The following is a 15,101-nucleotide window of genomic DNA, read 5'->3' on the forward strand; positions in this document are numbered from 1 at the left end:
AAGACCGAGCGGGGCTCACAATATGGATGACTTAATGTGTAGCACAGTGAAAGAACCATTGAATACAACGCTATGCTTTGTTTTTTTTGTGGTATGCGGGCCCCTCACTGTTGTGGCCTCTCCCGTTGCGGAGCACAGGCTCTGGACGCGCAGGCTCAGCGGCCATGGCTCACGGGCCCAGCCGCTCCGCGGCATGTGGGATCTTCCCGGACTGGGGCACGAACCCGTGTCCCCTGCATCGGCAGGTGGACTCTCAACCACTGCGCCACCAGGGAAGCCCTTTACGTGATCTATTTTGACTAAGAGGTTGACTGGGCTCAGTCAAATAATGAATCAACTTCACACCTTCAACGATATATGCAATAATGAGTCACTAGCATCAAACATAGAAAGTCCATCGCAAAAGAACTTGCAGACTGGCTTATAAGCAACAATGTGGTAGAGCAAATATATGGACTGAATTTCATACTGAGATTATCAAACACTGTCAAGTGACTGAATTTTTTTTAGCAGCAGCAGGATGACTGAGTACTTGGCATATTGACTACATTTGGACTGCAACACAGCTGAAAACACTGTAGTTGGTATATGCATGATTTATTTCCTTTATTCATCAAGAATTTGGATCCAGTACCACTTAGATATCTTCTTAATCTGGTTTCAGCTCTTCAGCCAAGTGTTCGTACTGAACAGACATTATACTTGGCATTGATGTTAATTAACGCATTATGGAATAATGTATTAGCAGCTAAGGCTCAGCTACCTAAACAGTTATTTGGCATCTTTATTAATCTTCCCACTGAAAATAAGAAAGAGGAAGAAGAGCTCAGAAGACCAGCTCCATCACCTTCGTCACCTGCAGTTAGTCCTCACAGCAGCAGTAACAGTGAAACTCATCAGAATGGAGGCAGTGATATTGAAATGGATGAGCAACTTACACACAGAACGAAACAGATGCAAGAGCAACTTTCAGACACAAAGAAATCCAAGCAATGAAATTCTGACAAAACTGCCAACAGTGGTGAAGACGGAAGCAGTGGTCCTGGAAGCAACAGTAATGGATCTAGCAATGAGGTGAATTCTACTAATGCAAGCCAGTCAGCTGAGTGCTCTGGTAACGAGGGACAGTCAGAAGACGCTGCTGATTTGAAGCCCTTCAAGAAGATGCAGATCATGGTCATAATCCTCTTGAAAGTAGTTGTGGTACGGATCTTTGGAACAGAAAGTTAGAAAGTCAAGCAGGCATCTGCTCAGAGGATTCCCAAGGCCCATCAGCAAGCAATGGAACAGGAAAGGACCTGTTTTCTAACCCTGAGCCGATGCCATCAGTAGATAATCAAATACAAATGCTGGATGCCTGTTCACACGCTGAAGACCCAGAACATATTTCAGAGGAAGTGAATGCTGCTCATATAGCAGAAGCATCTCAGGAATCTTGCAGTATTACACGCACTGGGGACTTCCTGGGGAGACGACTGGAAATGAATTATTTGCTTGTCGGCAATTTAGCATCGCTAAATTCAGCATCACTACCACCACCACCACATCATCATCACTACCATGATGGGCATATGGCTGATGATAAGCTAAGTACAGATGATGTCAGTTGCCGTAGCTCCCAGGTCAGTGCAAAATCAGAGAAAAATATGGCTGATTTTGATAGTGAAGAATCTGGGTGTGAAGAGGAGCTAGTTCAGATTCATTTCACAGGCAGAGCTACCATCTCATCTCTAACAACACCTTGCCAAAGTAGCATCTATTTACCATGAACATCTTAATCAAGAACCTATAATTCATAAACATCAATTCAACAGTAATTCTGTGGAAGACATTAATTTGGATATTGTTTGCAAGAAAGGAAACACCTTGTTGTGGGATACAGTCCAAGATGATGATACAGTTAATCTTTCTGAAGGATTAATAAATGAAGCAGAGAAACTTCTCCGTTCCTTAGTATGTTGGTTTACAGATAGATCTGAATGAGATTTATTGAAGGTTGCCTCGAAAATAGGAAACAACAGGTAAATAGGAATTAAAAAAATTTTTATGCAGTAGTCAAAGTTCATTTTGCGTATTCTTATCAACTAGGTGTGGTGAATTCATAGCATTTAACATACCATTATCAACCTATTTTTTAGTAATTGTGGTTTTCATATTAGGTTTAAAGACTTCCCTTACAGGGTTCATATTGGGTTGGTCAAAAAGTTCGTTCGGTTAATGAATATGTTGTTCAATAAAGTTCTTGGTGAAAATGAAAAATGTCCTTAAAACCCAACGAACTTTTTGGCCAACCCAATATTTTATCACTGTCTTGCTTTTATCAGTACTTTTCGGCACTTTTCTTGATTAGATCATCTCCAACAGAAACAAAGGAGTAATAGTAATACTTATTCTCTTCTTGACTCTGGGAACATAGTGGTGATTACTCTGGTTTCAAATTACAGTTAAATGTTCTTAAACTGTGTCACAGTAAATATAAAAGAAGCTAAATAAGTGACGTGACATTAAACTGAAGCTGCAACATAAACATTTTGATTATGACACTGTCCTTTCATCTGGGGAATCTTTTGTGTCTTGACTTTTATAGTGCATAAAGAATTAGATTGGTGTTTCTTGTCTAGTTTGAATTCTGCTATATATTTATATACTTCTTCGGGGCTCAAATGATTACCACAAGTTTCTTGATTTTCAGTTCTGTTCCACTGGTACAATTTCAGGTTTCCCCTGTCTTATACTGTTTTGATAATGTTGTCCCATTCTCTGACATAGAGAATTCAGTTATTAACTGAATATATTATATTACATCATATCATATCATATATTGTCAGAGTAGCTCTGCCCAGGCCTGATATAAATGTCTAATTTTATTGAATATTTAAGTGCTTCAAAATATTTATCTAGTTGAATTAGAAAAAGTATGTACAATATTTTATTTCCTACTTTTGGTCTTTAAAGGGTTATAATTTGAACAATCCCAAAAGAAAAATTGCTTGTTCGTGCAGGTATAAGAAACCACTAATAACAGACCCCTGTTAGTGGATCAGTTGTCTCATTTTGTATATACTCTTTAAAAGGAATGCTTTCCATGGGGCTGGATGATATGTGGTCATTTCCACAGATATTATGCCTGTTCACTTTCAAATGTTAGTTATCTTTTACAAGTTTTTGTGAAACTGTCCAACAGTTTTTCAACGTGATTATATCCATTTATATTCCCCATATGTGCATCTGCATACCCTGTGACCCAGCAATTCCACTGTTAAGTGTGGACCTTACAGAAATACACCTATATGGTCAGCAAAAGACACGTTCAAGAATGTTCAGAGCAGCACTATTCAAAGTAACTAGTTGGTGTATAACTATCCAATGCCAAAAAAGAATAGAAAAGAAAAACTGAGCACTGTTAAACAAAATAATATATTGCAATAATAATAAACTACAACTGCACGAAATAGTGTGGCTGAATCTCACAAACATTATGTTGAGTGAAAGAAGCCAGATACTAGAGTATACTTCTATTGCTCTGTTTATATAAGTTTAACAACAAGAAAATGATTGCGTTCAATCAGGACAATGGTTACTCTTGGTCATCAGTGACTGGAAGGGGCACAATGAAAGCTTCTGGGATGCTGGTAATGATTTCTTTCTTGATGTGGGTGCTGGTTGCACAGGTATGTTCACCTCCTAATATTTTGCACTGTCACTTTGATTTACACATATTTTTGAATGTATACTTAGATTTAAAAAAACTATGCAAAGATGCAAAAAAAAATTTTTTAAGTAAAAAAATCCAAACTTAAGATTATCATATACATTTTTAAAGAGCCACTAAAATATTTTTATCATAGACTAATATAATCAACACAGGATATCAAATTTCTTTTAAAAAGCTTTGATTTACATGAATGAACCTTGCAAACATTATGCGAAGTGAAAGAAACCAGTCACTAAAGACCACATGTTGCATGATTCCATTTATATGAAATGTCCAGAATTGGCAAGTCTACTCACACAGAAAGTAGCTTAGTGGTTGCCTAGGGCTGAGGGCTGGCGGCAGAGGTGCGGGGGAATGAAAACTAATGGGTGTGGGTTTTTATTAAATTGTGGTGGTGACTGCACAACTCTGCATATACTAAAAACCACTGAATCACACATTTTAAACAGGTGAATTTTATGGTATGTGAATTGTATCTCAACAAAACAGCTACCAAAAAAAAAAAAGCTTTCATTTTAAAGCCACGTGTCCCTCTCCCAATAATGATATTAGGTACAGATTTTTGCTTCACAAAAACGTAACTTGTTTTCTTGTTCTAAAAAGCATGACAAGGGCTTCCCTGGTGGCGCAGTGGTTGAGAGTCCGCCTGCCGATGCAGGGGACACGGGTTCGTGCCCCGGTCTGGGAAGATCCCACGTGCCATGGAGCGGCTGGGCCCGTGAGCCATGGCCGCTGAGCCTGCGTGTCCGGAGCCTGTGCTATGCAGCGGGAGAGGCCGCAACAGTGAGAGGCCCACGTACCGCAAAAAAAAAAAAAAAAAAAAAATAAAAAGCATGACAAGAAAAAAACAATGGGAGACTAATGAGTTTTTCTAAAACACCTAATAATGAGAACAATATGGCCATTACAAATCAAACATACAGAAATATCAATTGTAAATGTCCAGGGTAACAGATGATAACAGTTGATGAATGAAATGCCCAAATTTCAAAACTTCATTTAACCTATGGTTCAGTCTTCTGGCCACCAGATCCCTTAATTAGAATACCTAATAAGATAGTAAAATGTATTGTTTCAATTTTAATTTATTTTTCTCTACCTTTGTTGCTCCTTTCCTGAAAATTCTGTGAAATACTCTGACGGAGAAAGAAAGAAAAGAGGGGAAAGAAATGGTCCTACCATAAATCATCTCTAGCTCAGAGCTGTCCAATATTTCTGCAATGATGGAAACATTTAATATCTATGCTGTCCAACAGAGTAGTCAACTTCCACATGTGGCTATTGTATGACAGAGAAACTGAATTTTAATTGCTTTTAATTTTAAATCAAACTTTAATTTGACTAGTGGCTACCATATTAGTGCAGGTTTAGATGAACCACAACTAAATATCAGTCTGAAGACATCTACATACTTATTATACTAAAAGGTCACTCACAAAAGATGAAGTAAAGTACATATGTTTAGGAGATCAATCAATAGACAAAATCAACTTCACAAACTCACCTGGCCATCCTCCATTTTGGCTTTTGGGTAGTTGAGGATTAGTTTTGTAGCTTGTTCCCACTTTGCATGTGTATCTTCCCAAGCCTGAAAAGAAGGCAATTACCACTTGAAAGCAACTTTAAACCTAGAGCTAAAAATCAATCAGTAATAGGCAGGTCTCAAACCTGGTGCATATTATAATATCCTACTTGTAATATGCACATATTTTAGACTTGCTTCAGAAGCTATTCCTGGTCACATATGCATAACACCAGGCTTCTAAAATTGAGGGTGGGGGCCTGAGAGGGATGTGTCTGTTGCCAAGGGCATACCTCAGTGTTTCCTGCGGTGGGATGCTCAATTCGCCGTAGTAATGCCATCACTCTTTTCTGAAGGGCTGCTCTTCCTAAGCAAAGACAACAACAAATCAACCTACTGCACTTAGAGCCCTGCTTGCCAACGGAGAACCTGGCAAGCCCAACCCAAAAGGCAGAATAGGAGGAGTGGAAGGAATACTTCAAATGATAAAGCTAAACACTTCCTTTTACCAGCCTCACAGGAAAGGGGCACTTAACTGGGACTCCACAATGTCCACAGCCTAAAATAGCTACTCCCACCTAAACTTACTCATAACATGTGCCAATGTTTTTAAAACTTCACTACATACAGTTCAGGCAGAGTAAATTATATAATCTATAACTGAAAGCAATTTATACTGCCAGTTTTTAAACAAATGTATATGGCATATTAAAAACTCAGTGAGAAATTAACAGCTTATTTCAAATACTATTTACTTTCACCTTACCTTGTGCAGAAAAGGATTTCAGGTAAGCTATCTGAATTAGCCCTGTAAACTTACAAAGTAGTAATCTTAGATACATCCTTAATGTTCCTAGAGCAATCAGACGTCACGTGATTCAAGGCAGACTGAGTGAAAAAAACATTACCCATGACGTACCTGTTGACATCATATTGCTGACAGAGGCAAACTCCATGAATGTGTTATAGTTGGGCAAGAAGTTGTGCACTGACACTTCATCCACCCCACACCGGATATCCGCTTCCTCACAGAGGTGACGAAAACAGGACATGGCAACCAGAACAGCTTCAGTGTCAGGGCTCCACAGAAACATGTACAGGGCCACTTCTAGTTTGGTCTGGGCTTGTCGGCATATCGGCGGGGTTCCGCTGTACCCTGCTGCACTATCCTGGGAGTCAGGAGTGGGAGGCAAGTATTTGCAACTTATGTAATTTTACTTACAAAACCCAGTAATACAACAAGCTGTGTATCAGATATGTCTGCATACACTAACCCACAAGAACTTTTCCCCTTTAACCATGATAGGATTTTCAAACCTCAAAATATCTCACCCGAATGAGAACTCAGATTATTTGTACCAACATAATACTACTATCTGTTCAATTTCAACTAGAATAGGTATCCTTTCCAGATCCCAGAAATGTAGATTAAGTCTAATACGAACACAAATAAAACATGCACAACACAAATCTACTCAATGAAAAATATAATACACTTCTCAGTCAATCATAAACGACAAAGGAAGAGGAAGTAACATGAAATTCTATCCACCCTGAGGGAAGAAATAAAATAATCATGCTGCAAAACTGACCTAACTAAGGACATGAATAAAAACTAAACATTACTGCAGAAGATACACTGGGCTCTGGATAACATATTCCCAAAACACGAAATAGAGAAATCCTCATTTACAAAATGAATGCAAATTCTGCAGGTAAGACAAGAGTAAACACCACACTGCTTAGTAGTTGGTTTTTTTTTTCCTTCAACTGAAGATTATATTGTAAACTATGGATTAAAAAAAAGCTTTTGTCTGAAAAAGAAACTCTAATAATTTGATATTTTCACTGGTATTATGATTTATTTTTAAAGGGAATTATGGACACAGAAGTCATGAGAACACTTACGCATAACATCAAGCAACATGCTTTTGTTCCCAGTAAATCTGTGCTCTTTTTAGTTGACAGAACTTTTAAACTTCTGGGGTATGAATGGTCTTTCTTATGGGATAGAGAGTTATAATAATTATAGTTATCAGTTAAAGCTTATAAGTGTCAAAAAATCAAGTGCTGTTTACACATAATCTCATTTAATCCTCACGACAATTCTGGGGCAGAAATTATTATCATCCCCATTTTAAAGTCAAGGAACTGAATCACAGAGATGTTAGGAACTTGCCTGAGGGTCCACAAAGAGCAGTAACAGAACTACAAGCTAAGCAGTTCTTCATTATGCTGTATTACCTAGCTGAAACTTACCCAAGTTCATTCAGAAAAAAATACAGAGCACAGATGACGATACAAGAAAACTACAAAAGAAACTCCTTACCATGGATGAATTTCCTTTTCCCTTTCGGAGAGAGGTTCCAGGAGTACAAGTACGTAGTAATTCTTCATGATCTATGGACACCTGACTGGTATTTCCACTTGAAGGAACATCACATCCTACTCCATAAAGGAAGAGAAAGTGACAGGAACTTCTATCTGCCTGCTAGAAAGAAAAAATAAGCCTTTTCAAAGTACTGATAACCAAGAGAAATAAATATTTAATATAAGTTGTCTTTCTGTTTGAGACTATCCTGGAAAACCTCTCCTTCCATCTCCTGTTCCCCTCACATTGAAAAACATTCACTAGAAACCCAATAGTACAAATAATGTTTCCTCAATATCTCTGAAACTCCTCTCAGTTTTCCACTCTTCAAATCATGAGAATCAACAGATTCTAGAAATGTAAATTAACGTTTCTAGGTTTAACAGAGACACAAGGAAAACATCAACAACATAAAGCTACCACATGAAAGATATAATGTACTTTTCGGTCAATTAAAAACGACTAAGACTGCCTCCCATAAGACTTATATCCTGTGCTATGGTCAGGATAACTGGAAGCTGACTCTTTTGAGATTAAGTTCCTCTGCACCAGAATTAACACTGGTATATAAGCCATATATAAGAGTGACTTCACTGACCAGAAGACTACAGATTCATTACTGGATTACTAATGCTTGTACTCTGGAGAATTATACCATAGGCAAGGGCATGAAACATGAAACATCTTGTTCCTTATCTTTGGAAATAATGCCAAATTCCACTACATTAACACACTAAGATAAGCCAGATATAAATAAATCCAACTTACCATTAGCCCATTTCTAAACAAAGAAAATTTAACAAGCTGCATGGTACGCTGAAAAGCATACGCGTTTGATACATTTAAGATTTCTCGGGCTTCCCTGGTGGCGCAGTGGTTGAGAGTCCGCCTGCCGATGCAGGGGACACGGGTTCGCGCCCCGGTCTGGGATGATCCCACATGCCGCGGAGCGGCTGGGCCCGTGAGCCATGGCCGCTGAGCCTGCGTGTCCGGAGCCTGTGCTCCGCAACGGGAGGGGCCACAACAGTGAGAGGCCCGCGTACCGCAAAAAAAAAAAAAAAAAGATTTCTCATAGATTTTATCCATTCTAGAGATGGATAAAAATTCACTGAATCAAGTACTCCTAAAACTATGCTGTAATAGAATAACTTTTTAATTGACTAATTATAGAAACTTTATGTTAAAAAAAAATTAAGGTTCTTCTCTAGCCCCCAAAACCTTCTCACCATACTCCAATGGTTCAGGATCAAAACTTTTCACTCAACCCCAAGGAAGAAGACTCCTGATATTTTCAAGAGGTAAAAGCTTTCTCACAGAAATATAAATAAACCTAGATTGAGGGCCCTCAATCTCTTCCCTTCAGCTTCTTTACATATACAGATAGATAACATTCTCTGGGCTAGCCTAGCCATAGGATTCAAGTCTTATGTATGAACTTGAGAGGACAGATAGACTATGTTGTTACTCAATCATTTTCTTTGGTTATAGCAGCCCCCACTCCTCCTAGGACTGCTCCACAGAGTCCTGATTAACTCAGCTAGACTTTATCAGGATTGTGGCTTTAAGGCTAAAGGCTCAGAATAATTTTTAAAGAGTTGATTTGTCAGCCATTGTCTTCTGCACAAAATTTCCCTTGAAGACTGTAGGAGAGAGGAGCTGAATTAGGGCTTAATTTGGCTAATAAACACGTCCTTAATGTCTCCTCATTACCATTCCAAATATTCTTCCATTTTGAAAGATGTCACTTTGCTTACCTTATTTTTAAGAAGAAATTTATTCCTGCAGATCAAAATTTCCCGCAACCATTTGAGAATTTCTGTGCTACTAAGCATTTGATGGCTAGTTAATTTCTTGCAGATGTAAAAAAGCATTTGTGAGCTGCAGAAACAAAGTTCACTGTTACCAGCACTGTCAACAAACAACATAATGCAGATAAAATGAGTCCGTAAGAATGGCATTCTCTAATAATGGACAAAGTCTAGAGAAGCTTATTTTCCTTTCCAGGATTTGTTTTAGAGAAATGATTATCAAAATGTTAACAGCATGATCATCAAATGATGTAAGTGTACGGATTACGTTAAAAAAAAAAAAAAGCAAGTACTTCTAAGCCCCCTACTCTCCCAACTTCCAGCTGTTTTATCCACGCATCTCATCCTTGCAGAGGACTCAAGAAAAAATTATAGACCAGGTGCACAGCACAGACTGTATGTGAACCTAACGCTCTAGAGCAGGGGTCTGCAAACTACTGCCTGCAGGCCAAATCCAGTCCATCATTTGCCTTCGTAAATAAAGTTTTAGTGGAACACGGTCACACCCCACTCATTCATTTACATATTGTCTATGGCTGCTTTCATGTCCCAACAGCCGAACTGAAGTTATAAAAGACACTACCTGGCCCACAAAGCCTAAAATATTGACTACCTGGCCCTTTAGAGAAAAAGCTTCCTTATTCCTACTCTAGAGCTGCACTGTCCAACACAAGAGCCACTAGCCAGCCACATGTGGCTGCTGAGCACTTGAAATATGGCTCGTCTAAATTAAGATGTCCTGTAAATATGAAACATAACAAATTCTGAAGACTTTATTAAAAAAAGAATGTAAAATATCTTATTAATAACTTTTGTATTAATTACATGTTGAAAAATATTGTATATATACTGGGTTAAAAAATATACTATTAAAATTAATTTTACCTGTTTCTTTTTACTTCTGAACATGGCAACTAGAAAATTTTAAATTACATATGTGGTTCACATTACATTACTATCAAAAAGCATTGCTTCAGAGTCTAGGATTTAACTCAGCTGCCAAGTGACTTGGTGTACCCACTTCTATAAGAAAATGACAAAACCTGAGGCTTACACACTTACATTTTCCTCAATGTGTTACCTCTGTGCTCACTGAAAGGTAATAATTTATATAACCAAGGAAATAAATTATAAAATTTATGTATATATTTTGCCTTCTAAGCAGATATTCTGTATTAATTCATCCACCAAAAACACTGGTATTATCGAAAATGTATGAAAGATCATAGTTTAGAAAACTGAAAGAAACTATTAACATTACAAAATTTTAATACTCTAAGCTTATAACTGTAAAAATCAATTTAAAACACAGTTGTAACCACATAAAAATCCGAAATAGAAGAGAACATACCAAATAACAGCACTTATGTTTGGATAATGAAATTTAGCACAATTTTTAAAAATTTATTTTCTAAACTGCTGTGACAATGTTCTTAGTTAAAACAAGAAATAATCTAATAATTTCAAGTCAAATAAAATACAAACTCATAAAACCTCTGGAGGTATAAATGAATAAAGTTTTATAATAAACTAAGTACTACAGAGTTAATATTCAAAGACAGTAAATACAAAATAAAATTTTAAATTGAAAAATAACAGTGCATATACCTGATTTCCCAAAATGTTTCTACAGGAGCATCAGGATTCCACAAATCAATGCTATCTAACTGATGAAGAACCAACAGAGCCTGAATTTTTAAAAAAGAGAAAGAGAAGACTTATTCAAAAGAGTTTTGGTAAACATAACACTGGAGTATTTATTTTACAAATGCTAACTAATTGAGCTACTTAATTGTAGCCTCAACACACAGTATAGGGCACAACAGAAAAACTCTGAAGAACCAAAATCTCTAGGGGACTATATGTATTATATATATATAATAATATATATATAAAAAATGAAGTTACTTTATTCCTATCAGTCTTACTTTAAATGGCATACACACATAAGTTATATACTGATGAATTCAGAATAGCAATATACATGTGTAAAAAGTGCTTTAAGACACAAACAAAATAATTTCAATAAGTATCAAAGAACTCTATAGAAAATAAAAATAATCCCCAAGTAAGGAGATCTCTCCAAAACTAATACACACAAAAATATTTTACCTCAAGACAATATGGTACTGGCACAAAAACAGAAATATAGATCAATGGGACAGGATAGAAAGCCCAGAGATAAACCCACACACCTATGGTCAACTAATCTATGACAAAGGAGGCGAGGATATACAATGGAGAAAAGACAGTCAACTGGGCATATACCCAGAGAAAAGCATAATTCAAAAAGACACACGCTCCCCAGTGTTCATTGCAGCACTATTTACAATAGCCAGGTCACGGAAGCAACCTAAATGCCCATCGACAGACAAATGGATAAAGAAGATGTGGTACATATATACAATGGAATATCACTCCGCCATCAGAAGGAACGAAATTGGGTCATTTGTAGAGACTTGGATGCATCTAGAGACTGTCATACAGAGTGAAGTCAGTCAGAAAGAGAAAAACAAATATCGTATTAACGCATATATGTGAAACCTAGAAAATGGTACAGATGAACCGGTTTGCAGAGCAGAAATTGAGACACGGAAGTAGAGAACAAACGTATGGACACCAAGTGGGGAAAGCGGAGTGGGGTGCAGTTGTGGTGTGATGAACTGGCAGACTGGGATTGACATGTATACACTGATGTGTGTAAAATGGTTGACTAATAAGAAAAAAAAATAATTAAAAAAATAAAAAATAAAGTCCATAAAGTCTGAAAAAAAATTTTACTTCTAGGCCATAAGATAAAGTAGGAGTTATCTTATTTGCCACAAATTCTTTTGGAACAGACAGGACAAATTATTTTTCAAAAAGGAGAGAGGGGGAAGAAAATAGATTTTGTATTTCATAGCAGATTATTCATCCTAAAATACCTCAATTGACCACAGAATTGAAATTGGATTTAGCTCACAGAACATTAACAGGAATATACAACTAATATAAAAAAACACTATTAAATAAATTAATGCCACCAAGGGTATAAAGAGTAAAACTAGACTCTTCCTTCAAACCAGCCCTATCCTAACTCCAGCTCCACAACGTTTCCCCCGGACGCACACTGCTGAGCTCTGCACATTCTTCTCAGTCTTGGGTCAGCACATTTGGACATTCTTTACTCCTCTTTAAAGCCTTTTATTAAAATTCCAATGAAACACTGTTTGGAACACATAATGAGATCTGATTTCTTCTCTTAAAACCAAATTAAATGCATAAACTGCAAATACAGCTGCAATGATAACCTGCCTCACATTAGGAAAAATAAGTAAATTTCTAACCTTGTTCAACTTTGTAACTCCAAAAGTTATAAATTATATAAACATCAGATCTATATTTTCTATTTCAAATACTTTCACTGTAATTATTTTGAGATGTTTAGTGAAAACTGCAATTTGTTGTGAGAATCTTCAAAAATTATATAGGTTGTACCTCTCATATCAAGGAAAAACAGCCCAAATTAACATTCAATTTTGTTACTATTGTGCAAAGGTTTAGTTACTGACACTTTAAAGTGGCAAATTCTGTAACATTTTTGTTTGACAAAACATTTTTTTGAAATATTCAAAGAAAATGTGTTAGCCTTTTCTCTGCCTTAATATGAATGTTTTCCTTTCCATGTTCCTTTCCATTTTTAAGTTTTCCACATATATTTTAACAAAACTGTAAACACAGTATACTCCTTTGACATTTCATAAATATTTTTCCATATTGCTTTGTGATCTGCATGGTTTAATGGATTTTTTTTTGAATTTTATTTTTTTTCTATACAGCAGGTTCTTATTAGTTATCCATTTTATACATACTAGTGTATATATGTCAATCAGTTCACCAAATTGAAATATCATTCTCTTGTTATTGAATATTAACACATTCTCTTACTAGTGAATATTTAAAATTCTCCTAATGTTCTATTACAAATAAGAGCAGTAAGCATATATGTGTGTAGCTTTTTCCTTTTAACTTATATTCACAGGATTAAAAAATTACAGGAATGTAATTATTTGGACAGAAAAATGGACATCTGTATAGCTCCTGCTAAATACTGTCAAATAGCCTTCCAAAAAGAGTGCAAAGTATATACTGTTTTATAGAACCAACAGCAATGTACACAAATACAAGCAATGAGTGTAACAATGAGTGCTGAAACACTTTTGGTAAAATAAAGCATGATAAATAATGAAGTAGCAAATCTTAAATATATAGTTCAATGAATTTTCACAAATGAATATATGCCTCATATAACCATTCCCCAGATCAACATTATTAACACCCAGAAGCCTTTTTCACATTCCCTTCCGGTCATCAGCTCTTGACAAAGGTAGCCACTGTTCCGACTTCTATCACCATAGGTATTTTTGCCTGTTTCTGAACTTTGTATAAATAAAGGGAATCATACAGCATGTTCTCTTTGTGTTTGGCTGTCTTCACTCAATATTATGTATGTGAGATTCAACCATGCTTTGTACTTAGTGGTAGCTTGTTCTTTCTGCATTGCTTTAGTAAGTGGAATGATAATGTTGATATATTTGAGTTGTTTCCAGCGTTTTTGCCCACTACAAATTATGCTACTATTAATATTTTTGTATGTGTCTTCTGGTAAACATACATATACATTTCTGTTGGATACATACCTAGGAGGAGAATTGCTAAGTCATATGTTTAGCTTTTATAGATATATTGCAAAACAATTTTTAATGATGGTTGTACTAATTTACTTTCTTACGAGCAGGATATGAGTAAAAACAAAGCACAGTTTAATCCTTGAACAATGAGGTTAGGGGTGCTGACCCCCCATGCAGTAAAAAATGCACATGTAACTTTTGACTCTCTAAAAACTTAACTACTAATAGCCTACTGTTCACTGGAAGCCTTACCAATACCAAAGTCAATCAACACAAATTTTTGATGTCATATATATTATATACTATATTCTTACAATAAAGCTAGTAAAAAGAAAATGTTGTTAAAAAATCATAAAGAAAAAAGATCTATAGTACTGTACTGTATTTATCAATACTGTAAGTTTACATCATGTTTACAAGATGAATCAGCTTTTTCTATAACAATGATGGCATCTTCGATAGTGTAATCCTTCCAGACTTTCATAATGTTCTCTCTATTTGGGTTCTCTTCCATAGCGTTGACAATCCTTTTCACAGGGTACCGAGTGTAATGAGCCTTAAAGGTCCTTATGAACCCCTGATCTAGAGGCTGAATTAGAGACATGTTTGGGGCAATCAGGCCACTTTGACACCTTCAGTGTTAAACTCATGGAGTTCCGGGTGGCCAGGGGCATAGTCCAGTATCAAAAGAACTTTAAAAGGTAGCCCCGTACTGGCAAGGTACTTCCTCATTTCAGTGACAAAGCATTGATGCAACTAATCCAGAAAAAGCGTTCTCACTGTGCAGGCTTTCTAGATGTACAACCAAAAGGCTAGCAACTGGTATCTATCTTTTCCTTTCAAGGCTTGGAAGTTAGAAGCTTTATAAATAAGGGCAGTTCTGATCATAAACCTAACTGCATTTGCACAAATCCTGGTGCTTGCTTCTCCTTCTTACTAATAAATGTCCTTTGTGGCATTTTTTTCTAGAGTAGCACACGTTCATCTGCATTATAAACCTGTTCAGGCTTACATC

The 15,101-nt window shown here is 36.4% G+C and overlaps 1 protein-coding gene across 5 annotated transcripts in view; it reads right to left on the reverse strand.

Moving 5' to 3' along the window:
* NF1 (neurofibromin 1) overlaps positions 1–15,101 on the reverse strand; it is a 243,002-nt gene that overhangs the window by 124,592 nt on the left and 103,309 nt on the right. For 4 of the 5 annotated variants that reach the window (XR_003002089.1, XM_024736668.1, XM_024736642.1 and 1 more), the window contains exons 15-20: positions 11,025–11,104; positions 9,363–9,486; positions 7,567–7,728; positions 6,157–6,406; positions 5,531–5,604; positions 5,220–5,303 (exon numbers count right to left, since the gene is read on the reverse strand). Coding sequence is in view for 4 of the 5 variants with exons in the window: in XM_024736668.1 (XP_024592436.1) it covers positions 5,220–5,303; positions 5,531–5,604; positions 6,157–6,406; positions 7,567–7,728; positions 9,363–9,486; positions 11,025–11,104 (774 nt within the window). In the remaining variant the exon portion in view is untranslated. The remainder of the gene's footprint in view (positions 1–5,219; positions 5,304–5,530; positions 5,605–6,156; positions 6,407–7,566; positions 7,729–9,362; positions 9,487–11,024; positions 11,105–15,101) is intronic. The other variant, XM_024736655.1, reaches the window with a different exon arrangement.

The sequence above is a fragment of the Neophocaena asiaeorientalis genome, unplaced genomic scaffold (genome assembly GCF_003031525.2).
Source record: "Neophocaena asiaeorientalis asiaeorientalis breed wild unplaced genomic scaffold, Neophocaena_asiaeorientalis_V1.1 scaffold129, whole genome shotgun sequence".
Lineage (NCBI taxonomy): Eukaryota > Metazoa > Chordata > Mammalia > Artiodactyla > Phocoenidae > Neophocaena > Neophocaena asiaeorientalis.